Source organism: Lepisma saccharinum, chromosome 11 (genome assembly GCF_977018435.1).
Source record: "Lepisma saccharinum chromosome 11, izLepSacc3.1, whole genome shotgun sequence".
NCBI lineage: Eukaryota > Metazoa > Arthropoda > Insecta > Zygentoma > Lepismatidae > Lepisma > Lepisma saccharinum.
Window position 1 is genome coordinate 69,662,913 of NC_139239.1, and position 26,935 is coordinate 69,689,847.

General features: G+C 37.6%; 1 protein-coding gene across 4 annotated transcripts in view; it reads left to right on the forward strand.

The window, feature by feature from the left end:
- The window catches only part of Efa6 (Exchange factor for Arf 6), a 108,012-nt gene that overhangs the window by 62,119 nt on the left and 18,958 nt on the right, over positions 1–26,935 (forward strand). The window contains exons 8-12 of one of the 4 annotated variants that reach the window (XM_083131364.1): positions 826–1,054; positions 1,469–1,613; positions 8,197–8,340; positions 10,656–10,855; positions 12,054–13,145. In XM_083131364.1, coding sequence (XP_082987490.1) covers positions 826–1,054; positions 1,469–1,613; positions 8,197–8,340; positions 10,656–10,855; positions 12,054–12,072 — 737 coding nt within the window. In that variant the 3' untranslated portion in view covers positions 12,073–13,145. Of the gene's footprint in view, positions 1–825; positions 1,055–1,468; positions 1,614–8,196; positions 8,341–10,655; positions 13,151–26,935 lie in introns of those variants that run through there. The other 3 variants (XM_083131366.1, XM_083131363.1, XM_083131367.1) reach the window with 3 other exon arrangements.

Consider the following 26,935-nt stretch of genomic DNA (forward strand, 5'->3'; position numbering starts at 1 on the left):
AGCATGCATGTTTCATTAAGCTCAGAGTTCATATTCCTGCCGCTAGGTGACACTCAAATCACTTACATCACTCACAGTGTTTTGCGCAATGTTTTGGTCCCCAAGATCACAGGACCTTACATCATGTGACTTCCTTTTGTGGCGTTTCATCAAAGACAGGGTATTCGTCTCACCGCATGTAATATAGCAGCCCTAAGGGAGTGTATCATCACAGCGATAGACACTATCGACAGGCCCATGTTGATGCGAGTGTGGCAAGAACTAGACTATCCTGCTGATGCGTGCCATGTCACCTGTGGTGCATACATTGAACATTTGCAGGTGTTAAAAATAACTGTGAGAGTTTCTCCTTTATTCTGGATTGGTTTCATTAACGAAAGTTCAGTAGTTTACTTGCAATAAATATTTGTAACCCCTCAAGTATTTATGAATCACCCGGTATATGATATTGATTTTTGAAGATCTCAAACAAAAGGAGCGACTTTTATTAAGAAACAATTGCTAAAACTTTATTCTCCAGTTTTGATAATGAAGTCACAGTTATAATAATTAATTATGATAGTAAAAAACTTCTTATGTGACGTGCGGCCAACATACTTGTTAAAGACAGCACAAAACACACAAAGAGAATGATAAAAAAACACTTTTTATTGTACTGCTTGTGTTGTCTTTAACAATTAATTAATTAATTGAAGTAAGAAATCTAGAATTTTTCGCTAAAATTTCCAGACTAATGTTACAAATTGTTCCTATTCTCATTTTTGCTTTGAGTGTGAATGTATTACATAACTATGGAAACAAAATATTTAATTTTTTTTCTTCCAGCACCTTTTGGTAAACGTGGCTGGAAAATGTTCTACTGCACCCTGCGAGATTTGGTTCTGTACTTACATAAGGACGAACATGGATTTCGTAAAAGTCAGCTTTACGACAATCTGCACAATGCAATTCGTGTGCATCATGCTTTGGCAACTAAAGCTACTGACTATACTAAAAAGCAGCATGTCTTCTGGCTACAGACAGCTGATCAAGCTGAATACCTTTTTCAAACCAGGTTAGTGTCATCCTTTTTTATCACGTGTTTCCAAGTGTGACATTTTAGTCATTTTTTTAGTTACAAAGTAAAATGTGCCATCCTTCAATTTTCGAGTAAAATTGCCATGTCATGCAATTTGCATTATACTCTGTGAAACCTTCTGAAATTGATAAACACAACACGAAAGCAATTTATCTACAGTATAGCTTTTTTCTTAATGAACTCTAGTGTGGTTCAAATTTTTTGGTGGATCTATAATATTTTACTATATTTGGAAAATATATGTTTCAAGTTTATTAGATCTGTTCACTGTTGATTCAACAGAGTTTATCTTGTTAGTTTTTCTCTTATGAGTTGTCCTTCCTTTTTTCTCCTCTATTACATGTGTTCACTTTTTGTCACTGTAATGTAAATTATATTGCACACTTTCAGTGATTCCAAAGAGCTTCAGTCCTGGATAGAAACCATTAATTTTGTGGCAGCTACTTTCTCAGCTCAACCCCTAGCCAGTGCAGTTGGGTCTCAACGGAAATTTCAGCGACCATTGCTGCCTTGCAGTCACACAAAGCTGAATCTTGTAAGTTATATATTAGCAGTTTTGCTCTAGTAAACCATATTTACTCTGTATGTGTATACAAGGTTGCTCTACGACTCTGACATCCTTGCACAATGTGTAGAGGACATAAAGAGAAACTTTTTTCAGTAATGTTTATACCCATTAAGGTGTCACTTCAATATTGTGGGCCCTTGAAGACTGCATTGTCTGTCTTGTATGTGTGTGTGTGCAGCCTGCAGCACAAATTCATAGTTACCATTGTCATTTTTTTTTGTCTGATCGAAATGTGATAATATACTACGGAGGCAGCATCATGCCAGTAGACACATCAGTACATTGAGGCTGTTGGATTTAACCTCTCCCCTTAAATCATACATGTATCACCGCGATTCATGCAATGTTTTATGTTTCATGGTGTTGTATATGTTTTATGTAGAAGTCTTTGCATTCCATTGGTCACTCATTACCTTGATTGGCCACAGTCCGTCAGCAGCATATTAACAATTTTATAGTTTTCTGTCGCAACCATGAATCTGTGCTACATGGCTGTATACATACAGGATAGAAAGTGCAGTTCTTCCGGACTTGTAGCATCAAAGTGATGCTTTAAGGAGCAAAATGTTATTGAGAAAATGTTGCTCATTTTGATGTCTGAGTGCATCTGCATGCTTATGCACGTATGTATGACCAAAATAAGAATGGGATGAGAAAATGATTTAGTTTTACCTAATTATTTTGACTACTACAAGTTCAGTTATCAAAATATTAGTTCTTTTGATTCACTAGCCTCAATGCTGATACACTCAATCAATTTTTCAATAATCAATTGCAACCAAAGCTTCTGGGTTTGAATCCTGGCCTGTTTTTGTTTTTTGTCGGTGTCCATTCATTAGCTTCTGATTATACATCTACATTGTCACAATCAACCTCAAAATGGAAAAAATGACAAAAAATAAGAAACATACAAACTATAATGCCTCACAACATTTATGCCATGTCAGAAATAATTACTGAATAAACCAAAGATGGAAACCAAATATTCAGTTCCCACCTTTACTTTCTTACACAATCTTACTTCATTAAATAATCGTTGAATATGGTCAGTTCTCACCAAGGGTCATATGCAATGATATTTCAGATGTGTTCTTGTATATAAGATACAAAATAAGTTTCTACTTCATGTATTCAAACCTGGAAAAGTTTTCAATTAATACAGTAACATTATTGATAGATTATTATTATCTCACTAGAGTGCAAGACAATTTTTTGTATAATTTTCAAAATACAGGGTAAGTCAAAATGATGGACCCGATTTCAGACATTTATTCTGTGAAATATAATAAACAAATATTATTGTGAGACATGTGCTAAGAAAGGTAAACTGTCAAAGTTTTTTTCAAACAAATCTCAAGTGTTCTATGTGAGCACCTCGCGTAACACGGCACACATCAAGCCAATAGTCTATCTCCGGCCAAACCATGTGTAGCATGTTGCGGTCAATATCAGTAATGGCTGCTGTGATGCGGGCACGCAGTCATCCAATGTTGTTGGAAGTGGTGGTACGTAAACATGATCCTTGACAAAACCCCACATGAAGAAATCACATGGGGTCAAGTCGGGGGAACGAGGTGGCCAATGAAGGAGAGGTCGATCCTCTGGAGTTGCACGGCCTTTCCAACGTTGTTCCAATGCCCCATTGAGATGGTCCCGAACGCTGCCATGGTAATGCACAGGGGCACCATCCAATTGGAGAATGAAATCTACGGTATCCTCTGCAAGCTGTGGAAGAAGCCATAGTTGCAGCATATCAAGGAAAACAAGTCCGGTCACAGTACGTTCATGGAGGAAAAAGGGCCCATAAATCTTTTCATGGGAAATGGCACAAAAGGCATTCACTTTGGGAGAATCGCGTTCGTGTTCCACAAATTCATGGGGGTTAGTATTTCTCCAAAGCCTTACATTGTGTCTATTCACTTTCTCTGAATGGTGAAAAGTTGCTTCATCACTGTAAATTAACCTCTCAGGGAACCCATCCGTTTCCACTAATGCGAGGAAATCAGCACAGAAGGACGCGCGCAAAGCATAATCAGTGTATTTTAAGGCTTGAACTAGTTGCAAGCGGTACTGTTTCATTTGTAAACATTTCAGCAGACAGTTTTCTGTGGAAGTTGAAGTTCTTTCGGTGCCCGATAAGTGGACTTCTGTGAACTCCGCACGAAACATGTGCGCACTCGTTCTACTGTCTCTTCCCCAGTCAACGGACGGCCAGTCGATTTTCGTTTACAGATGCAGCCCGAATCTCTGAAATGTTCATACCACTTACGAATGGCCTTCCCCGTAGGTGGTTCTCTCCGATATTTGGTACGAAAATGCCATTGCACACTAATCACAGACTTGTTCACATGATAATCAAGCACACAGAAAGATCTCTGTTCTCCAGGCAACGCCATTTTCCTGCTCGCTGCTGACTCCTAGCGGTAGAAAGTGGAAACACTGTGTGCAAAGTAAACTTTGAAAGTTAACCTTTCGAAGGGCATGTCTCACAATAACATATGTTTATTATAGTTCACGGAATAAATTTCTGTAATCGGGTCCATCATTTTGACTTACCCTGTAATGTGTATATGAAAGTTAGACTCTATCAAGGCCTCCCCCATAATGCAGTGGTAGCGTTATCACCTTTTAATCAAAGGAGTCCCGGGTTCGATAACTGATGGAGGCACATAGTGGTTGGGATCCCCACTTTAAACTTTAGGTCCAGTCCTGATTAGCCTGTCTGTGTTTTAACTTAACAATTCCAATTAGACACACTATCTTGTGAAATTTCTAAATAGCATAGTAATCAAGGGATCACATATTTAGCTCCCAGTGGAAGTTCAGTCATGATTCAGATCTTTGCTTTTGTCTAGTTTCAATTAATGGGTTCTCACTGACCTTCAAATACTGGAAAAGTTAGGAAAATGAACCCAAGTCAAAAAGTCCTGGAAAAGCCAGGTAATTTTGGAAATACATCCTTAAATGTGGAATAGTTGGGGAAAATCCAGTGTTTTTTTTTCTTGCTAGGATTTGGATATGAAAATAAATTCCATTTTTTCATGTTCCAGCTTCTGGATGGGATATACAATCACCACGCACAACAAGTTTGGAATATTTTTGCAATAGGTGGTAGGCACAGTGACATATGTCTGCAAAACCCCAGAAAATCCAGCAGACACATATACCATGTGCTGTTGCATTCCAAGGCTGTGCCTATCACCTAATGCCTAATACACACAACAATATTCCAGTCTTTTTGTGAGGAGTGTATTATAAGTTTACTTTTGTTCCTTTATTTTGAACAGTGTTGAATGAACGTTATTCTCCTTACAGCAAGTGTGAATTTAACACTCCAGGGTGACTACTCACTGGGAATTCTGGGAATTATGCATAAATCATGCGCTCCGGGAATTATATGTGACCTCTTCTTGAATATTTCTCTGTAGACGTGAAAAATTACAACTTTTATTAATCCAGATCCAGTTTAATTTATGCATATTTATAAATGCCCTGAGACACGTTTTTCATAGTTTGCTTTTATTTTTATGGAAGAAGGAAAAGAAATCTGTGGAAAATAAAACAGAATCCTCTCGATCCGTTTAGTTTGTTAGTGTCCTTTGCAGAACAATCTATCTGACAGATGACAGATTATTGCAAGATAAGATATCTTTAAGTTGATTAGGTAAATTTTAGTTTGAAATTCTTATACAATTAACAGTTGTTTGTAGATAAATACATCCCATAACATTTGTGACTTGTGTTTGTACATGTATTTTGAGTGAGTATGTGAAATCGCAAATGTAAGCTTCGCACCGTAATTTAAATTTTTTAAATATATGTACAGTCAACTCTCGATTCAATGACCTTTCACAGTTCCCAGGAAAGGGTTGTTATTTCGAAGGGGTCGTTATTGGAATTTGCACCAATTTTCTGCTTAAACGGAGCTCAAACGGACACAAAGATGTCTAGGAGATGGTAACACCATTTATCCTGGTAGTTATACAACCTGTTATGCACAGGATGCATGTTGTGAGAAGGAAAATAGAACATGAAAACGTTTTCACAAAAAATAATTAAAAATAATGTTACTTTCTTTCTAATTGTGCACAGTCGTTGCTTTTCCAGGAAATTCTTACAATTATAGTTCATGAGAAACCCGTTTGCACCGAGACCTATGGAAAGGAAAACAATCTCTCGCTTATTGCAAGCGAAACTCGAAGAATCTTGACACCAGTCACACTGGCGCCAGCAAAAGTCGGGAGTCCCCTTGAATAATGTCTTTGTAATCGATCTCGGCGACCATTCCTACATTGAGCACTTCTTTTTTCTTCACATGAATGGTTCTGAAGAAAAGCGGATGCGAATTAAATTTACAGTTTTGCTTATCAGAAGGTGCAGAACATGAAGTTATTTTAACTCTTGTTTTCCTTTCTGGAGATCGAATTTCGTTATCGTCAAATCAAAACAGCTTTGCGAGATTCAAAACAATAACTTTTTCCTTCCGGCTGGATGAGTCATTGCTGTTATCGGCAAGCAAGATCTTTGCAGACACTAGACAAAACACTGGCGCCAGCTGCATCGTAAAAACAAGGGCGACCGGCTGGAAGTTCGAGCAACAGGTGGCCGAAGAGAAAAATCCCAGCATTTTAAAGATAAGATAAGACAACTGTCGAAGACGGAACTTTTAACAGCAGTGTAAAGAAGAAAGAAATGACCCTTGCTTTACGTTTTACCATGCAACATACAATAATACGGGTAATATTTCCTATGCAGACAACAGCATAAAAAAAAGACCTGAATTTTACAATTATCAACATTGCCGTGCACACCAGTGGCGGAGAATAAGCTGGGAAAAGGGGGGGAGGGTTATTTTTTTTATTTTTTTTCTGTTTTCTTGTTCGTTTTCAAGAATATATCCAGAACTGGTTGCCCCATTTTAGACGTCAAAGGAAAGGAAGGGGGGTGGTTCCAACCTCGCCTGTAATCAGCCCGTGTGCGCACACGAGCAAGAAAATCGACAGGAAAAAAGGGAGAAGTCAGTCAGCCAATGGAACACTTTTTTGGCAGATATTACGACACAATTAGGAAAATGTATGAAGTGGGAAACGGGAGTTACGATAAGATCGAAGTAAACGTTTGTGAAAACCTGGATGACAACGCATTAAGCAGGTTGACGATCTTTAGTTCGCCTATGTGGCTTTGATTATCTCTAACAGTTTCGCTTTTTTATGAAGTGTTGCAGAGAACAAAGAACACATTTTGAATGAAAGCGGTTACTGGAAGTTGTTGGCTACAAGGCTGAGAGTTGCTCACTCACGGGAACCTACTGAAATCTAGAACAGAGCTGGACAGATGGGCCAGACTTCCAGGCACCACGCATCTGTATTTTGGAACATTCCTGCGATCTTATCTCTCAAGGTGGTGTATTTATCGATAAAAGAGCTTGACCTGCCATACACATTGGCAAAGACTGCAAGTCCAGCAGTCATTTCGGGCTGCTCCCCCCCCCCCCTCCTCACCTGTGAGTTTTCAGCAGCTCTTAAGACAAGGAAACAAGTCAAGGTCGATTTAAAATAACATCCAAGCACATTCGATCTTCTCTTCTGGCGTATCCAAGAGAAAGCGTGGCAAAACAAGCCTGGCACGTTGGCTAGCGGCCGTCGGGTGCAGGATAACATTGGTGTGCTTGAGGGAGGGGAGGGCAGAGGTCAAGTGCTATTGGATATCATTCAAGCATGGTGTGGTGGTGTCTATTTTTAGTTCAGACCCAATTGTGAGCGGTAGAGCGCTCGTGAAGGGAATGAGTGGGAAAAAAACAATGCATTTTTCGGCCGATTTCCTTCAATTTTTCAACTTTTTTTCCTAATTTATTCTAATTTTTCACGGTTCGCGGGAAAAGGGTCGTTATACCTGGGGTCGTAGAATCGAGAGTTGACTGTATTGTTTAATTGAATTGAATTAGAATTTTTGGATTCCTGGGAATCTCACTGATTTTTATATTGTTAATATGTTTGTGTGTGAATGTATGTAGGTGACGAGAGGTGCTAATACGTAAGGTTGAAATAGAAGAAACATCTACCCTTCTACCCTTGAATTTTTGGAAAGTTTACCTTTAAAACCGGGAATTATACTTGAATTTTATCATGGTCCTGAGTGGCCAACCTGCATGGAAAACTCTGGTATTAGCATGTTAAAGCACCCAAAGAATGGTCTGGAAATTTAGTGGGAACCATGAATTAACCTCCATAGATAAAATTTACTCTGTCTGTCCCATAATTATAGTCCAGTTTGCCAAAATGGTAAGTTTTTATTTATGTTCTTTTGGATACTTGATCGGCCAATTTGTACTGATCCTTAAGTAATAACGTTGTATGACTAATTCCCGTGTTTCATTTTCTTCTGTATACACCAATGTCACAGTTTGCATATCGGACAATTATTATTCGACAACAAACAAAAGTGTACCGGACAATAATTATGGGACAGAGGGAGTACTTGGATTCAAACGAGTACCCGACACAGGATGTCTTGAGTACTACATGTTGGTAATGTTTTTATTCCATTGCAGCGTGAACAAATTCGGGACCATGAGGAGCGTGTTCAAAGATTAGAGGCAGAATTAGATGATCATAGGAAACATCCACCTGAACGAGGTGCCAAATCTCTTTGCATTCAAAATTACAAAGAAAGGGATGGCTATTTGCATTTTGAGGTAAATATGCTATGCTAAAATACAACATTTGAAGGTAAATATATGTACTATAAGATGGTGTATTATGTTCTGCATTGAGTAACCCCTATGGAGACTTGTCTATGCTGAATCACATATCTTCCCTTGCTTATCTAATATACAGACTTTAGCACCAGTCACAATTTAACAAACAATTAAACTGTGTGTTGACTGTTACAGTCAAAGGTGTGACTTTGACAAATCAGCTAAAAGTTTATAAAATCCACAAGTAAAAATATTCTGCATCTTCTCTCGTGTAATGCTTGCATCAGTTTATCGGTTACAAAACAATGCAAATGTTTTCAAATGGTAGTTAAGCACATGTAACAGAAAAGTGATGATATACATAACTGGTGGTTGCCTCTAGCAAAAGGACCTTCTCTAATAGCATACTGGTTAACCTTTACTGGCCCGATGATACCATGTGATATCATCAAAAGTAAGGTTGTACTGGCCTGACGATACCATATGGTATCATGGTGCTGATTACGAAATGGACGTGCTTTTTGGACCTTCATACTCTTATGTTTGGGTGGAAACTCTTGACACAGGTCTGGAGCAAGCCTGGGAAATTCACATGGATGATCCCCTCCCCCCTCTCTGCAACATATCCATGCCACATTTCCGAACAGAGTTTCACATTTTGGCTCATTATTCAACTTGTATTGCACCCAGGAACATGAAACATGTTTCATTCTCTTTGGAAACGTCCATTCTTTGAAAAGAATACTAAGGTTTGCACCTTCTCTCCAAAATAGCGGGGGAAGAGGGGGCAAACTCCAGATTTTTGTTTTTTTCCATTAAAATTCAGGTGCCCCCTCCCCCTCCCTTGGTTCGGCGTTCTGAATTGTACACGGTAGCTTGCTCTGATGTTTTAGCTGCAAAACTAAACTTATCCGAAGTAGATTGTTCCCATGGTGCCAGACTTATAACAATTTTCTGAGCAATATGTAAATTACCTATTTTTTGTAAAAAAAACAGAGTTTCACATTTTGGCTTATTATTCAACTTGCATGGCACCCAGGAACATGAAACATGTTTCATTCTCTTTGGAAACGTCCATTCTTTGAAAAGAATACTAAAGTTCTCACCCTCTCCCCAAAATAGAGGGAGCAAACTCCAGATTTTTAGGTTTTTTTTCCATTAAAATTCGGGGGTCATGCCCCCCCATGCCCCCCCTCCTCAGTCCGGCGTTCTGAATTGTACACAGTTTCATGCGCTGATGTTTTAGCTGCAAAACAAAAGTTATCCGAAGTAGATTGCTCCCATAGTGCCAGAGTTATAACAATTTTCCTCCAAAGAGTGTTCGAATTTAAAATTCCCACCGAGAAGCCTGGGCCAGAACGTGGTTACTTTCGTAAACCTGCTTGGCCGTCTAAAGGTTAAAGCTGTCATATTGTAATGAACAGAACCTGGGCTAGTCTTGATGGACCACAGTACTGTGATTCAGATCCCAGTTTAAACTTTAGGTCCAGTACCAATATCCCTCCCTACATGAGCATAAGGTGGACTTAGTCAATCTGCCTACATGAGTGTAAGGTGGATTTAGTCAATCTTTATTTACCTCTAGTAATATCAGTAATGGGATGAATTAATTAAAATTGCTAAGAACTTTACCACTTTGATAGCTTATATGAACACCTTGTAGCTTTAAAAAAACTATGACATAAAAAGATATTGTTTAAAAATGTAATGTATTTTGCAGTTCCTTTTTCTCAGAATACTATTTTAATAAAGTTATTTATTTATGAATGTACATTGAGTTAATGTCTAACTAAAAAATCATATCTGTCCATATGTGTTTATGCATTTTGTACTGTAATTTGCATTGAAGTAAATTCGTAGGCCAGTTTATACATATGATACATTGATCAATCTCCTGGACAGATTTGCATAGAGGTGATACTTTCATATTTCCATCACTCTTCTGCTTCCTTGATTTTCCCTTATTCCTTGTATAATATGTTTTTCTGTCTTTTAAGCAAATGATGTGTGTCTAAGTGTCTCTGCTTCTATCTTCATTGGCTATTATATTGTGTAATTCATATGCACATATGTAATCCTATTCCATAATGTATATGTACAGAAAGTTTCATTGAGATTGCTTAAATATTAAAAAAACTACAGCAAATTTTCAATGTCTAGTTACTTCTTACCCAGACACCAGAAAACTATTGGAAGGGTCCTAAATGTAATGTTCCAACATTTGAAAGTATTCAGAATAATTTTAAATTAGTAAAATTTCCTGGTATTATGTGTCCTAACTGGAATGCATTAATTCCTCACTTGTTTTTCAGCTAAAAAGGTATAAAACGTACGTGTACCTATTGCGTTCCAAAATGGCACAGTATCCTGCACTAGTACCTTCGCTGGTGGAATCATCCATTGGAGAATTGGACGAAAGGCCAGAAGGAGAGAGCGACCAATCAGTGAAAGGTGGGACCATCATTCCTCCACCTATCCCCGAGAGGTCAGACAGGCGCAGCCCGACTAATAGGTACAGTTACAGGGCAGCTATTTACAACAACAGGGGAGACGATATAGGGTGACGGATGCTGGGCGTCTTCTCAGCATGTGTGCTTTGAAACTGTAGTGTGGTGTTGGCTCTATTGGTGATTGTAGTGATAGGAAAAGAGAAATAATAAGTCAACTTAACCATTCTCCACCTTCTGAAGTTCTGTCTCATCTCTGTTGAATGGTGGTTGGACACTACATTCCGTATCTCTCACTATGCTATCTACCTCCTCTTCTTTTCCTGTTTCATAACGACATGTGATTGAATCTAAGAGGGGGAAAAATTGAGAAAAATAAATCTTAAGCACTAACTTCCAGCTACCTTACGCAAGTGGCTAACAAAACTTGTTCAGTACTACGTGCAGGGTTCTACATTTCTAGTGTGAGTATGTGGGTCGGCATGCTTGTTGCATTTGTGTGCGTGTGTGTGGGTGTGTGTTAACGTGGACATTTTAACATGTAAAGTGACTGATCTCTGTGTGTGTTATTGCTTGTTGAATTTAATTATTTCCTAAAGGTGGTTGGTTATTGCTACGCCTTGCAAAATCAGCGTTTTTAACCACGAAGTGGGAACTTTTACGAGTGATTTGGGAAAGCCTTGTAAGCAGAAGAACTAGCTTTTAATAATGCTTCCTAAGCCTGAAGGGGTCTTTCTTACAAATGTTGTGATAATCTTTCCTGCAGCGACAGGGTGCAGGAATATATTATTTCTAATAAAAGAAACAAAAAAAAATATGCCTCATGTCTTTAATGTTACACAAAAGAGAAAGAAAAAAAAGCTGTTTGTTGGAAACTAGTTGACTGTATTGTTTTGTAAGGGAGTTCAGACATGAAAGTGAAAATCCAATAAATTGATCATTATGTATTGAAAAGGGAGGACAATGTTACACACTAATCAGTAAATGGTTGACTGAATTGTTAATTTTCAGTTGAATGTGATGTTGTTCTGTTTTTAACTTAACTAATCATGACTGGATCTGTTATCTTTATATAGATTGTGGTAGATATTAACATACTGCATGTCTGTAAAAAAAATCTTCCAAGTTATACATCACTAGCAAACTAACCAATGGGTGATAGGCGTAGTGTAATAATGGTGAGCTCTGGTTATAGGCCAGGACCAATTTTGAATGCTTATGTTTTTCTGTAGTAGAAATTAACAATATATTTTTTTTCCTCAGCAACCTGATTAACTCTTAATGAAACCAACAACAACAAACAAAGGATCATTTAGTAACTCTCTAACAGAAGTATATGTATATATATGTGTGTGTATATACATACTATTTCAATAACTGATAGAATGCTCAAGCAATATAATACAAACCGAGTTTTACATAACTGAACTTGTCTAGTATGTATACCGGACTAATTCCACTTATTGAAACCTAGTTTGACATGGATTCTTTCTTAGAGTGTATTCCTAAAGCTAGAAGAACGAGGCATTACTTGCCCTCTGGATAAAACAGTTTTGTTATTCTGTAATAAGTGTTAAAAATAACAAAGACAACCTCATTTACATAATGTTTGTTTAGATACATTACGAGCATCATTTTACTTTAAACTTGACTCACATATAAGTGAGATTATATTCAAAAGTTTTCTTTTTGTATTTATTTTACGTGCTAGAATTCCTGTGATGGTGCTTTGACTTTATATCTGCTCGTATGGGAGTACAGCAGAAAAAAAAAGTTACGATGAATAGTGTTGTATGTTTGTACCTGATATTCCTAGTGAAAATATTGCATTTACCTCATTGGAACAATTAGGCCATAGTGAACTTATTGGAATAAATTTTCAAAAGAACTACTTATATATATATATCAGTATGATTTTTTTTAGAAGTGTTAGTTGTTAAAACATGAGAATTTTATATTGTGATATACAATAATGGGGAAACTAATTAAAGGACTTAACCAATTTTTTTTTGTTACTCTCCTTTTTTTTAATGAAATGCTCTGAGTAATTAATACCACTAGTAAACATGCTAGTATATATGATAGTAATGAAATGTGATGAAACAGCATTTTGTGGTTCTTTCCATATCTACCATAAGACTAATGTAGTGTATCTGGGTACTAGAGAATGCTAGTTTCTCATTCTCTAACCTTCGAAGGCAAATGCATATTACAAATATTTTGAGAAGTAAATAGTTTCTGATAGTTTTATTTATGCATGAAATAATCTGTATGTAATTTATTGGTAATTTAGTTTTCTTTCCTTTCTTCCCTTCCAAAATATTGTGCAACGTAATATAATATTTAATGTGATGGGTGGGAGATCAAGACGTATAAAGGAAAAGTAATAAAGATTGATAAACAAATGCTATATATTTTCTCAGTTATGTTCATAACCAACCAACACAAGAATTAAACCTTGAATCTTTAGTAGTTCCTTACTTACTTCCATTTTACATACAGTACATTTGATGTAAATGTAGAATATCTTGCTTTGTGAATCTTTTATTCTTTGCTCATATCTAAGGTGTTCTGGGAGAATTTTTACTTCACTAGAGCTATTATTACAAATTACTTGCATGCAGTATCTGTTTTTTTCCCCCAACTAACATCTTAAAGTATCAAGAGGCTTATCTGCATTGAAGCGTAAGGTGCATATTGAAAAGGTGATATGGAAATTTACACGACCTGATAATTGCAGTGGACACATTTTCTATTGGCACCTGACCTTGAGAGCTATTTCTGCTTACCAATCATCTTTGTGTGTGTGTGTGTAACAATCTAGCTTGCAAAGTGTATAGAAATAATATTGGCTGTCCTGTACAATATCTCCAAGCTTTGCTTGTTGTCATGTTTGCACATTAAAAGGAATTATAACTCCATTAAGCCTTGTTTCCATGATTATGAAAAACTAAATATGCTGACCAAGGCAGTAATTTATTTTATTAAAAACATAAACTAACGTAACGTTTCAACCTTCTAGCAAGGTCTTCTTCAGACTCTGTATCAAGTACAAAAGTAACCAGATACAACAAGAAGGGTAATATATATATACACAAACATTACTCCCTCCAGACTATTTAGAAAGTTGTTTGGAACTTTCTAGCAGATGACTTTCACTTTCCAACTTTACTTTCACCTAAAAGGCTAAACACAATTACTTCCATATAGAATGTGGTTGGACTTTTTAATCTCACGCTCTTTTCCCTTCATTTTTCTTCCTTCTGCTCTCCTCTTTTTCTCTTGTCCTTTCCACTCTTTCCAACATCTTCTTCCATTCTTTGTTTAACTTCAGTCCCCCATTCCAGTTCATTGTGTCTTCTTCGCCTTTCTTCTCTATTTCCTTGGCTTCCTTCCATTTTCTCACTAGCATTCTCTTCTCCCTTCCTATTTGCTTAGCCTCATCCCACTCTATGTCATGTCCTGTTTCTCTCGTGTGTTTAAATATTGCATTTCTCTCTCTCTTAAGTCGTACATCATCCCTATGTTGTTTCAACCTGTCTTTCAGCCTTTTTTTCGTTTCTCCTATGTACACACTCTGACATTCTTTACATTTTACTTCGTAGATAATCCCTTCTTCTTCCTCTTCTCTGTTTTCCTTTTTCTTGTTAGCATTCCTCGCTATTCCTAAGATGCTTCTCCCTCCCTTCCTGTAAGTTTTAATTCCTACTTTCCTAAGCACTTTGCATATCTTTTCTGTGGTCTTCCCCATATTTGGAATAAGGAGTATGGGGAAGACCACAGAAAAGATATGCAAAGTGCTTAGGAAAGTAGGAATTAAAACTTACAGGAAGGGAGGGAGAAGCATCTTAGGAATAGCGAGGAATGCTAACAAGAAAAAGGAAAACAGAGAAGAGGAAGAAGAAGGGATTATCTACGAAGTAAAATGTAAAGAATGTCAGAGTGTGTACATAGGAGAAACGAAAAAAAGGCTGAAAGACAGGTTGAAACAACATAGGGATGATGTACGACTTAAGAGAGAGAGAAATGCAATATTTAAACACACGAGAGAAACAGGACATGACATAGAGTGGGATGAGGCTAAGCAAATAGGAAGGGAGAAGAGAATGCTAGTGAGAAAATGGAAGGAAGCCAAGGAAATAGAGAAGAAAGGCGAAGAAGACACAATGAACTGGAATGGGGGACTGAAGTTAAACAAAGAATGGAAGAAGATGTTGGAAAGAGTGGAAAGGACAAGAGAAAAAGAGGAGAGCAGAAGGAAGAAAAATGAAGGGAAAAGAGCGTGAGATTAAAAAGTCCAACCACATTCTATATGGAAGTAATTGTGTTTAGCCTTTTAGGTGAAAGTCATCTGCTAGAAAGTTCCAAACAACTTTCTAAATAGTCTGGAGGGAGTAATGTTTGTGTATATATATATTACCCTTCTTGTTGTATCTGGTTACTTTTGTACTTGATACAGAGTCTGAAGAAGACCTTGCTAGAAGGTTGAAACGTTACGTTAGTTTATGTTTTTAATAAAATAAATTACTGCCTTGGTCAGCATATTTAGTTTTTCATTAAAAGGAAGCATAATGAGACAAGGTTCTTCGACTGCTGTCTTACTCCCCATGATCATGAGGGTCCACTCATAACAGCAACCTTCACATTTACAACTGCACGAAGGTGGCAACTATGGACTTACAATAGATGTGCCAACATGAGTTTGTATCTGACTCATTTGTTTCATTCTGCAAATATCATCATCATCATCCTTCTCCATTTCCTGCCTGTGGCTGGGTTGGCATAGAAGTCAAGCCTCTCCATTTTTTCCTGGTCTTCCACCACTCCTCTCTTTCCACGGTGTTCCAATCTTGTCCTATTCTCCTAACACTCTCCGCTATCTGCTCTTTTCACCGACGTCTTGGTCTCTCCCTTGGCTTTATTCCCACTCCTTACTGGTAGTCTTTCTGCATCCATCCTCTTCATGTGTCCGAACCATCTCCTCTGTGCCTGATCTATCCTGTCCTGAAGCTTCACCACACCCACTGTCTGTCGGATCTCCTCTTTCCTTATTCTATCCCTTGTAGTCTTCCCCAATACACTTCTTAAAAATTTCATCTCCACTGCCTATATATTTCTTCTCTCTCTGTCATTATCCAAGCCTCTGCTCTGTATGTAATTACTGGCACGTAGTATGTGTTACATATTACCTTCTTGCATTACATAGGTACACCCACTTCTCTCAATTGCTTCCTAGATATTTGAAGCTCTCCACTACCCTCAACTCTTCTGTATCCATCCTTATTCTTGGTTCATTTCTGGCTCTGTTTCTTATTGTTAGCACCTCGCTCTTTTCTGTACCGAATTTCGTTCCTGCTCTTCTGATTTCCTCATTCCAACTATCAAGCTGTCTCTGTACTACTTCTTCCCTGTTTCCTCATATTACTAAGTCATCAGCGAACACATCTCTTCCCCACCTCTTCGTTGATTACATCCATTGTAATTATGAAGAGGAGTGGCTAAAGAGCACTTCCCTGTTTTAGTCCATTACTTATACTGAACCACTCTGTTCTTCCCACTGGTGTCTTCACACAGCTCTGGTTGGCCTTGTATGTGCTCCGACTCTACACACTATCTCTTCTTCGACCCCTTTCTCTCTTAGAGCCTTCCAAATCTTTGTTCTGTCCATGCTATCATATGCCTTTTCTATATCTAGGAATGCCATAATCTTCATTCTCTTCAGTGCTTCCTCCACTTCTTTCCATGTGAGATTAATTTTCCTTCCTGTTTTCTTCTTTTCTTCACTTTTTGATGTTCATTTCCCTTTTTAACATTCATCAATTTCTCCACATTCTCCTCATTTCTTCATCCTCTTCTACAATGTTTCCTCTTTCATCCCTTAACTTACAGTTGTCTCTCCTCTTTCTCTCACTAATCCATACAATACTTTCTTGTTCCCAATCTACATCTTCTTGTAGCACTTTGGCCCATTCTTCGATCCACTTTCTTTCCTCCTTTACTACTGTTCTTGCTTCTTTATTCTTTTCCACGTACTCTTTTCGTGCATTTTGTGATTTAACTTTAAACCATTTTCTAAATGCATCATTTTTGTTTTTCACTTCCTCTCTAGTTCTTTCGTTCCACCATGGTGTTTCTTTCTTCTTTCTTTTCTTGCTTGTCCTTCCACATACCTTTTCGACTGCCTCTACTAATTATGTTTTAAAACTTATCCATTCTGTTTCTACTTCTTTGGGTTCATCTCTTGGCATTTTAGTTCACAATATTTCTTGATATTTCTCATTTATCATCTTATCCTTCAATTTCCACACTCTTATCCTTCTCTCTTGTTCGCCCGTTTTATCTTTTATTTTCCATCTCCTACTAGTAGCCCATGGTAACTGTTTTAAGTTCTCATTGGGTATTACTTTAATAATGTTCATTATCTTCTTTAGTTCCTTGTTTACCAATATATAATCTAGGGATGTGACGAAGCTGAAAACTTACCGATGACGATGAACTCACTGATAATTTTTGGAACCGATACCGATGCCGATATTTAACCGATTCCGATACATAAGATTATTAAACAGAAATGGGATGTTATTTTCAGCATGACAAAAATAAATTTGCTATGTACATTTCTATTGCATATCATATGTATATACATATATATTCTCAAGAGATGCGAATGTACATTTGCATCTACAAAATGTTATGTGAACCTTTAAGAAGAACATGGATTCTCAAGAGATTAAACATTAGTACACAAGCAGTTCTTTGAAATCAAAATGAATTCCTGTTCTGCCATATTCAACTTCAGAAACACGAGATTTGGAAGCACTTCTGGAAGTAACCTACTTCTCTTATCCCAAATCTGTTCAGCAACACTGAACACTCAATCACTGAATACTGATGCAGCAGGTATGCCCAAGTATTTTCTCAGGACTTGCTTCAGGTTTGAATATTCATTTTTGAATTTCCAATACAACAGCAGATCCTGGTTCAGCAATGTACTGTTTTATTTCCGATTTATAGTTAGGTTGATGCTCTGAATGAGTTTGCAATAATTTTATTACCAAAAACTCTACAATAATGACGAATCATAACCTAATTTTCAATAAATCTTACAAAACTAGAATATAAAACTTATTAGAAGGTAAAAATACTAGTATAATCTGTACCGGTTTAAATATCGGATTTTTGCTGATTCCGATACCGATGCCGATGTGTCAATTTCGACCGATTTTCATACGTCTGTAATCGGTTTTCGCACATCCCTAATATAATCTATTACAGATTTTCCTTCATTATTTCAACTGTATCTTGTAATTTTATGGCTGTCATATTTCTTCTTATACCAGCTATTACCTACTAACAGTCCGTTTCTCTTACAAAAGTCCAGTAGCCTCCTTCCCTCCCCATACATCTGCTCCAAGTATTTCCGTATACCCTTTCCTGTCTCTTCCCACTTGTGCATTAAAATCACCTATCTCACTTTGCCATTCCTTTCCTACATGTTCGTCCAAGTCTTCTTCAAATTCGTATTTCTCCTTCTTTGTACATCCTGTGTGTGGGGAATATACTTGAATTATTTCTATAATATTTCCTCATACACTCATTTCTAGTTTTGTTATTCTGTCATTTACCCTCTCTACTTCCTCACTTATTCCACTTGTGATGACAAATCCAACCCCCACTTCTCTTGCCCTCTTCAGTACCTGCTCAGTACAGTTTATAGTCTTTCCTCAATTTCATTTCTCCTCTTCCTTTCCATTTTGTTTCACTCATTCCAAAGATGTCGATCCCTCTTCTCTCCATTAGATCCACAAATCTGCCTCCTTGGGAGAGTGGTTAGCACATCGTGCTACGATGCCAGTGGTCCCGGATTCGAATCCCAGCCTGGGCATGGATGTTTGTGAGTGTCCATTCATCATATCATCACTCATCCCCATCTTCGCAACTTAGCCAAAAGTGGCACAAAAAGCAAAGTAAAACAAAGCAAATCAATCATTAGATCCACAATTTATTCAGTCCTTCCTGTCAGTGTTCCAATATTCAATGTCCCTATTCGTAGCCCGTGTCGTCTTCAATTTCCAGTCTGGCTTGCTTCTTTCTTTTCTCAATTTTTTTATGTTTTCGGCTGTCTGATAATCTGGAATGTCTTGGCATGATTCTACCTGCTCTGCTGGGGTATGTTATGAATTACACATACACATTTTTCAACTTGGGTAGTGAGGCTGCCACTTGTTGGTTCTCAGTAAGGCAGTGGGGGCAAACACTTTTATGGCAGTGTTTATTCACCATGACACAGGGCTGTCGATAGGTATGTGTGGAATTTGCTGAGTATGTTCATGCTACTGGACACCCTCCACACCCTGATAGCCTTGCCACCTCAGCCCTGTCTTTGATGTTCTTTTTTTTTTATCAATAGTAGGTCAAAGGGTGGGGGTCATAACCCCCACCAACCCCTTCCCCCCTTGGATATGCCACTCGCTGAACTGATACCACTTTGAACCTACACTGATAATCTTTACCAGTTCCCATGAGACATATGCCGATATGTGAACGTTCTAGCAATTCAGAATATTTATAAATGCCAATGTGTAACTATTCCATTGCAACTGAACCATATCAGTCTACCAAATTTTGTTTAACCTTTAGTGGACGGGAGCCTCCTGTTAGCCCTTTGGGATGGAAACTTTTCAGGCATGCACTTTTCAAACTTGCCACAATGTACAGAAGTAATCATGGCAAGAGAAGCTGAAAGTGAAGCAATTTATTGTCATCATGCCTTTCTGCATTTTTACAAAGCTTACTGGAGCCTTTTATCACAACACGTAGAACCCCGGATTGTGCCTCCAACTCCCTCTCCAATTTTGGAAAGGAATTCTAATGGGTGAACTTGTCTGCATGTTTGTTTTCAGCAAGACACGTGAGCTTACCTGATAAAGCTATATCAGCCAGATGCAAACATCTGGTTTGTTATAAATAAAGATAAACTAGTACTCACTTTTTCCATAAAACCGTTTTTGCAGTTCTATTAATTTCAATGGTCACTGCCACCATCCTCGTTGGAACTTGAGTGCAACAAGTTCCATCGAGGATGGGGCCAGTGGCCACTGAAATTAATAGAAGTACAAAAACTGTTTCGTGGAAAACATGAGTACTAGTTTCCCTATAGTTATTTACTACAGAATCTCTCATTTCCCAAATATGAATCTGGTTTATTGCTTGGAAGTTAAGGTCGTATGTGTGTTCACAATAGACAGCTATTTTAAAAAATACAGTCCATTGGCGTTTGCAGTCATTCATTGTTCATCCAGTGATATCATCTGTTATCCTCCAAGATTTGCCCCTCAAAAAGTGCACAATGAAATAAAAGTCGGTGGAAATCAGATGGCACAATTTTGTGGCTACAGGTCAGTTGTGGAAGGATTTTGAGGCCATCCAAGCCCTCGTAATTTGTTGAATACAGAATTTAGAATGATGTTTGTGTGGAGCCCCCCCCCCCCCCAAATAAAGAAAATCAAGGAATTAATGATTCAAACCCTTGCTGGTCCAGGCATATTGACAGCAAGCATGTCTCCAGTAGCTGATCTGTGTAAGCAGGTAATCTAAATGAGGTAAGGACCCCATAGAATGTTCCTCTCTTCTGGAGAAGTTGGTTCATGTTAAATTCGTTAAATTCAGGGACCCTGAATTAAAGCCGAGTATCGACATAAAACATCATTAAAGTAACACCGCGTGCTATGCATTCCCCCCCCCCTCCCCAAATAAAAAAATTCTGGAAAAACAGACGGGAGGTAATTAAACTAGCATAAGTAATTAAAATACATAACAGATGTTTTGTCCCAACCCTTCTGACTGAGAATGGTAGGTTACAGGAATAAGGAATAACTTACTCCCGTTCGGTGCGAGTAGCCTCTATTCCAGCAGTCTTACTCCTCTTAGCGATGACCAACAAAGGACCCTTTTCATCTCGATCCTCCTAGTTTTGTCTCTTCTCACTCACCTTCACAAACCTCTCTCCTCAACAAAATCGAGATGCAAGTTCAGACAAGTCTTGGCATGATTCTACCCGCACCGCTTGCGTATGCTACGAATTACACATTTTTCAACTTTTCATACACACACCTAAAATTTTTAACCTCTATGTGTAGTAGACAGCTCGATATCTTCAATATATGGCTTCTCTGTGCTTTGCTTGAGGCAAAAATTAGCATAAATTGCTTGGCTTTTCATTCTTCTCATAACAATATGGATTACTTTGCTTTGTACGATTTGCTGTTGAAATTTACCATGGTGTTGGATCTATGTGTTGAAATGAAAATTGAGGCAAGATGTTGGTTGCCAGTACTTTTTAGAAGTTCAAATTATCTTTATTTGTTCTATAATGTGTAATTTGTATCACAACAGGTTCATCAAATTAACACAATAATTTAATTTAAACTTGAATGATATTTATTTCACTACTAATGGTAATGAATTCACTGTGCTTTCATTGACTGGAACTTATTTTGCAGCATCGTATTTAGTACGCTACATGGTAAGCATGTATGGTTTTACGTTGCTGTTAAAAATCTCTGGTAAGTGGTGCCAGTTCAGAGTGCAGAAACTGACAATCGGAGGGAAAGGGGAAGAGCATACATTTGGCATCAAGACTGAAATGAAACTGATATAACTCATCAGTCTCTGCAATAGCAATATTATTGTAAGAAGGGGAAAAAGTTCTGGTAGATCTTTTAGATCACTAGATAGGAGTAGGTACATCAGCTGCTTTTCTTGTGTGCGTATGTACTTGTGATAAATTCAAGAACTGCATAATAGTACATCTCGACTGCCATACGAAGACCAATTCATGTGCACATATGGCAACAAGTGCTCCATGCGCCAGAAACTTCTCACCAATATATTGCACCTTCACTCACTCACAGTGTTGCCAGTGTTCGTGTAATTACACATAATATGTGTATTATTGGTGCCTATGTGTAATGGAATATTTTGTGTGGATTGTTTAAAAATACTGTAATCTATAAAAATTTTAACACACAACTTGAAATTTCCAGTGAAACCACTTCCTTCCATCAACATCTGCTTCCTTGTGCACGCTGAGGCACTAATTAGAAGAGCCAGAAATAGATCCATTCTGGGTGAAGGAGAAATAGGAATCAAAGAGATTCTAAAAGTTTCACTGAAGATTTCAAATTATGAGAAAAACATGTAAATCTGCATGATTTAAAATTATTATAGATATGTTGCTGATAAAATAATGTAGATTGTAGTATTTTTGAACAATCCACACAAACTCAGGTAGGAATATTTATGGCACTGTCACTGCATAAAGTGAGGCTGGTGCTTGACCGTACACCCTTGAAAATGTATTTAATCGATAGATTTCAGAGCTTTATGTAACATAAAATGTATTTCAGAATGCGGAAATTCCTGTAGTGTGATCACTGGTCGTCCAGGTCATAATTTGGAGCAGTTTCGCTGTTTTTTTAAACGAAATATCATATACACATGCAGTAATCCAAAAAACATGCTAACTATTAATTCTAACAGCATTAAATCTTACACTCATAACCAAATAAAACCAATCACAGCTACAATAAAAATATTGAGAAGGAATACATATGTGCCTTGAAAATAAGCATTTCCTGCTACGTAGTTGCATCATCGTAAAGAATAGACATGTCAGTATCCATGTCACCAGTCTTCATCCAATTTGTTGTATCCTAGAACACTTCCACAGTTATTTTTAAAACAAAATATTATATGTGCACACACAATATGAAAAACATGTGTAAATTCTAAGAGCAGTGAACCTAACTAACAGAAGCATAAAATGACCATGTCATGATATGGTAAGTGGTACTACATTTACCATATAAAACACTAGAACATGTTTTTGCAAGCTATAAACAACAAACATTTAACATTTCCAGGTTGACTACTCACTGGAAATTATACTTGAATTTTTGGCTCTGGGAATCATGCGTAGACGTGAAATATTGCAACTTTTATTAATCCAAATCCAATTGAGTTTATACATAGCCTATTTATAAATGCCCTGAGGCAGGTATTTCACAGTCTAGCTTTTATTTTTATCAAGGAAGAGAAAGAAAGCTACATGGAAAATAACAGAATTCTCTCAGTTAGTTTATTTGGTTGAAGTCCTTTGCAGAAGAATATATCTGACAGACGGAAGTTTATTGAAAGATATCTTGAATTTGATTATGTACGAGGGTCACTATTTATATTTTGAGCCTAACAATGAAAAAACAGGAATTTGTCATTGAAAACTGCTTTATTGTTTTTCGAAGTATTCTCCTTTATGGTCAATACACTTTTGCATTTGTTGGAATCATTTGTCAAAGCAGTTTTTCCAGTCTTCTTGAGACACCTCCATAATACGGTTTTTGAACGCATCAACGGCATCTTCCGCCGACGAAAATTGTTGTCTACGCTATTTATTCTTGACATTCGGGAACAAGAAGAAGTCATTGGGTGCCAAATCAGGACTGTACGGCGGATGACCCATCAATTCGATTTTTTGACTGTTCATAAAGTCGGTTGTTAGACGAGATGTGTGACAGCTCGCACTGTCTTGATGAAGAATGATCCGACGGTGTTTGTTTGTTTTCCGTATTTGACCGAAGACCTCTGGCAAACAAATTGTTGTGTACCATTCAGAGTTGACCGTTCTACGTTCCTCTAAAGGCACAGTTGCCACATGACCAGTTTTCCCGAAAAAACAGGCGACCATTTGTTTTGATGTGCTTTGAGCGTGAACAACTTTTGTTGGATTGGGTTCGTCTTGAAACACCCATACAGTTGACTGCTGTTTACGTTCCGGCTCATATGCTTATATCCATGATTCGTCACCTGTTACAATCTTATATACGTCTTTTGAAGCACCACGATTGTATTTATTGAGCATTTGTTTTCACCAATTGACGGGAGCGTCTTTTTGAGTCTTTGTCAACTTGTGTGGGATCCAACAAGAACATACCTTTCTCACAGCTAAATGATCATGCTGGTGGAACTAATGCCTATGGTTGCCTCAATCTCACACGATCTTGCAGTATTAGGTTTTGCACAGCATCAATGTTTTCTTGAACAACAACTGATTTTGGACGACCTTCGCGAATCTCGTCGGTGAGCGAATGGCGGCCACGATTAAATTTGTTATACCAGCATTTCACAGTGGCAAAGGATGGGGCTTCATCGCCAAATGTGGAAGTAAGTTGATCGATGCACTCTTGTCTTGATAATCCACGTCGAATATCATAAAAAACATCATCGCACGAAAATGTTCACGAGTTAATTCCATTTTATTGTTGTCGCGCAATCTCCAAGGCAACATAAACAACAGAAATGAAGCTATTGACAAAACATTTGAAGTACATTATGGTCAATAATGCCAGACGATTCCGTGCAAACATCAAATCGCACCTAACTTCAATCAGTGTTGCCAAGGCTCAAAATATAAATAGTGACCCTCGTAAAATTGGGTTAGAAATTCATATATAATTAACAATTTTTTGTAGATTAATTTATCCCGTAACATTTGTGACCCGTGTTTCTAGATGAATTTTGAGTCTGTATATGTGAAATGGCCAATGTAAACTCTGCACCTTCAATTAAATATGTATACCGTTAAATTAAATTGAATGAGAATTTTTGATGGATTGATTTTGTTTAGTTACTTCACTTTTGTGCCACTTTTGGCTAATAGGTAATATGAGGATGAGTGATGATACAATGAAATTGATGAAGGTACACTGATAAACACCGATGCCCAGGCCGTGATTTGAACTCGGGACCTCTACTCAGAATTTTCTGTACATTGTAATCACAAAGACCCTTTATATTGTTAACATACAGTATTTGTGTGTGGGGGGAGGGGGCAGGGGGTGGTGAGACCGCGATAATACACAAGGTTGAAATAGAGTTTTCTTGTAGCCTTGAATTTTTGGAACGTTCGCCTTCAAAACAGGGATTTATACTTGAATATTTGGAATGTTCGCCTTGAAAACCGGGATTTATACTTGAATTTTAGCGTTGTTCTAGAGTGGCCACGCTGATTTCGTACTAAACACCATACAATATTTTCCACTTTCTCACTGATGGCAGGAGGATCTCCAACACCCATAAAGTGAGGAGTGGGATGATAGAGCGTGGTGTTAGTCACATCACCAAGGGACCAACATAATGTAGGCTCTACCTCAATGCCCATATGTGTCTTTATGCCATGATGCAATGCACAGGTGATGCCGCACATTCGTTATTTCATCGATGACTTCCGCAGTACAGCATTTAAATTTGTTCATTCAGCTCTGTATCCATCACAGTCCACCTCTTCCACCACATGTAGGTGCTGATGAATGTGATGGGTTTTATGAATTATGGGTAAGTGTAGACTGCTACAATGGCGTCTGACATGAGAACGCTCATGCTTTGTTTCATCGAATCACCCATCTTAATTCAAATAGCTTTTTTAAAATAAGTTACAGAGGAGTGGCCTTTAATTACTAAGTAGAACAACACGTTAAGTTTGTGTGTTGTCTCTGAAGAATTTCTTCAGTTTCGATCTATTTCTGTTACCAAAGTTAACAATAACTTGAAGAGGAGACAGAATGACAATCGAAAGGCATATGTGATGTAAATATTGCTTCTGAAGAGCGGTCATTGCCTTAGTGGGGCAGTGATTTTGCTTGTTTTTACGTGAACTGTGGTTTGGGTCATGAGACTAACACCTCCTGACTTTCACTTCCATTTTGAAACAAGACTTGGATGAAACAAGCAACATCAGTGATGTGACTGGTGATAATGTCACAAAGTGATGCTTTCATGACTGAAACATGATGTGTTTATCTTTTTTGTTTGTAGATGTTCCATTCTAGCATTTGTGTAAAAATATTACCACAATGGAGCCTGTGACCAATACTGTAGCAAAATTTTTGTTCTGTCAAGCTATTCTATTGGAACTGCCTGTGCTATGTTATCTAATTCTTTCATTGATACTTCTCCCAGATTCTCATATATATTTACTTCAACATCCAGCAGCAAGAATGAAAATCCAATGTAATTGTAACATTTTCTGTATTAATAATATTTTGTAAACTTTGAATGTAAAAATTTCAAAATACAGTGAGTGGTTGTGTGCAAATGGTCAGGTAACTAAAGGTGGTGGGGGAGGGGGGGGTAGGAATGTTTTGATCCTGTCAAATGACATAAATTCTGGATCTGAAATCTATATAGCAGTTAGATACTTTGGATAATTGAATGAATTGGTCAAAGCATCTCGATATGGCAGACTTTGAAATTACAAACACAAATGTTGGAATATGAACAGATGATGCACAGAAGAAAGATTTTTAAATGAGGTAAGTTCTTATTGATTTCTCGGTAACTATTGATGTAGAAACTTGAAATTTGTAGTAGACTGGAATAAGATAAAGGTAAAGTTCCCCATGCATATAACAGCGTGCCATGAAGGTATATTTTAGGGGGGTGTAGGGTTAGGGCCCCACACATTCCCAATCTCGGCCATTTTGGAGGTAATGTGATCAGCACCATGCTCTGGCTGCCTTTACCCTCCCCCTCCCCGGTACCCATTGATTTTAGGCTGGGTGAGATCCAGAGCCACATTATGATTGAAGAAGTCCGGAAAAATTCTGACCTTAGATCATCACCCTGGGAATCGAACACCTTGTCTCCCATGTGACAGTTAGATACCCTACTGACCAGACCGCTGCAGCACTGAAATATTTACCTACTGTTTATATTAATCAGCCTGTTAATTAATGGAGGGACGGGTGTTAAAATGGCAGGGGTGTGGTGGTGATCACATCAAATGCAAAATAAAAAATTGCTGAGATTGTCAATCCCATGCAAACTATGTTGTCGTGATGTATCCAATTTAAGAAATATTGTACTTGCTTATGCCACATATGCATGATTTTATTGTTTTAAAGTACAGTAAAACCTTGTTAATCTGAACTAATGGGTTGACCATTAGTTGACCAGTTCAATGAAAGTCCGGATTAACTGAAATAACCTAAAAGAACAGTAGGAAGTGCATTAAAACTCAGTTTATAGCAACAAAACACGTTTATTATGGTGTATTTAAAGAGCATAGACCTAAATACACTATACAGTAC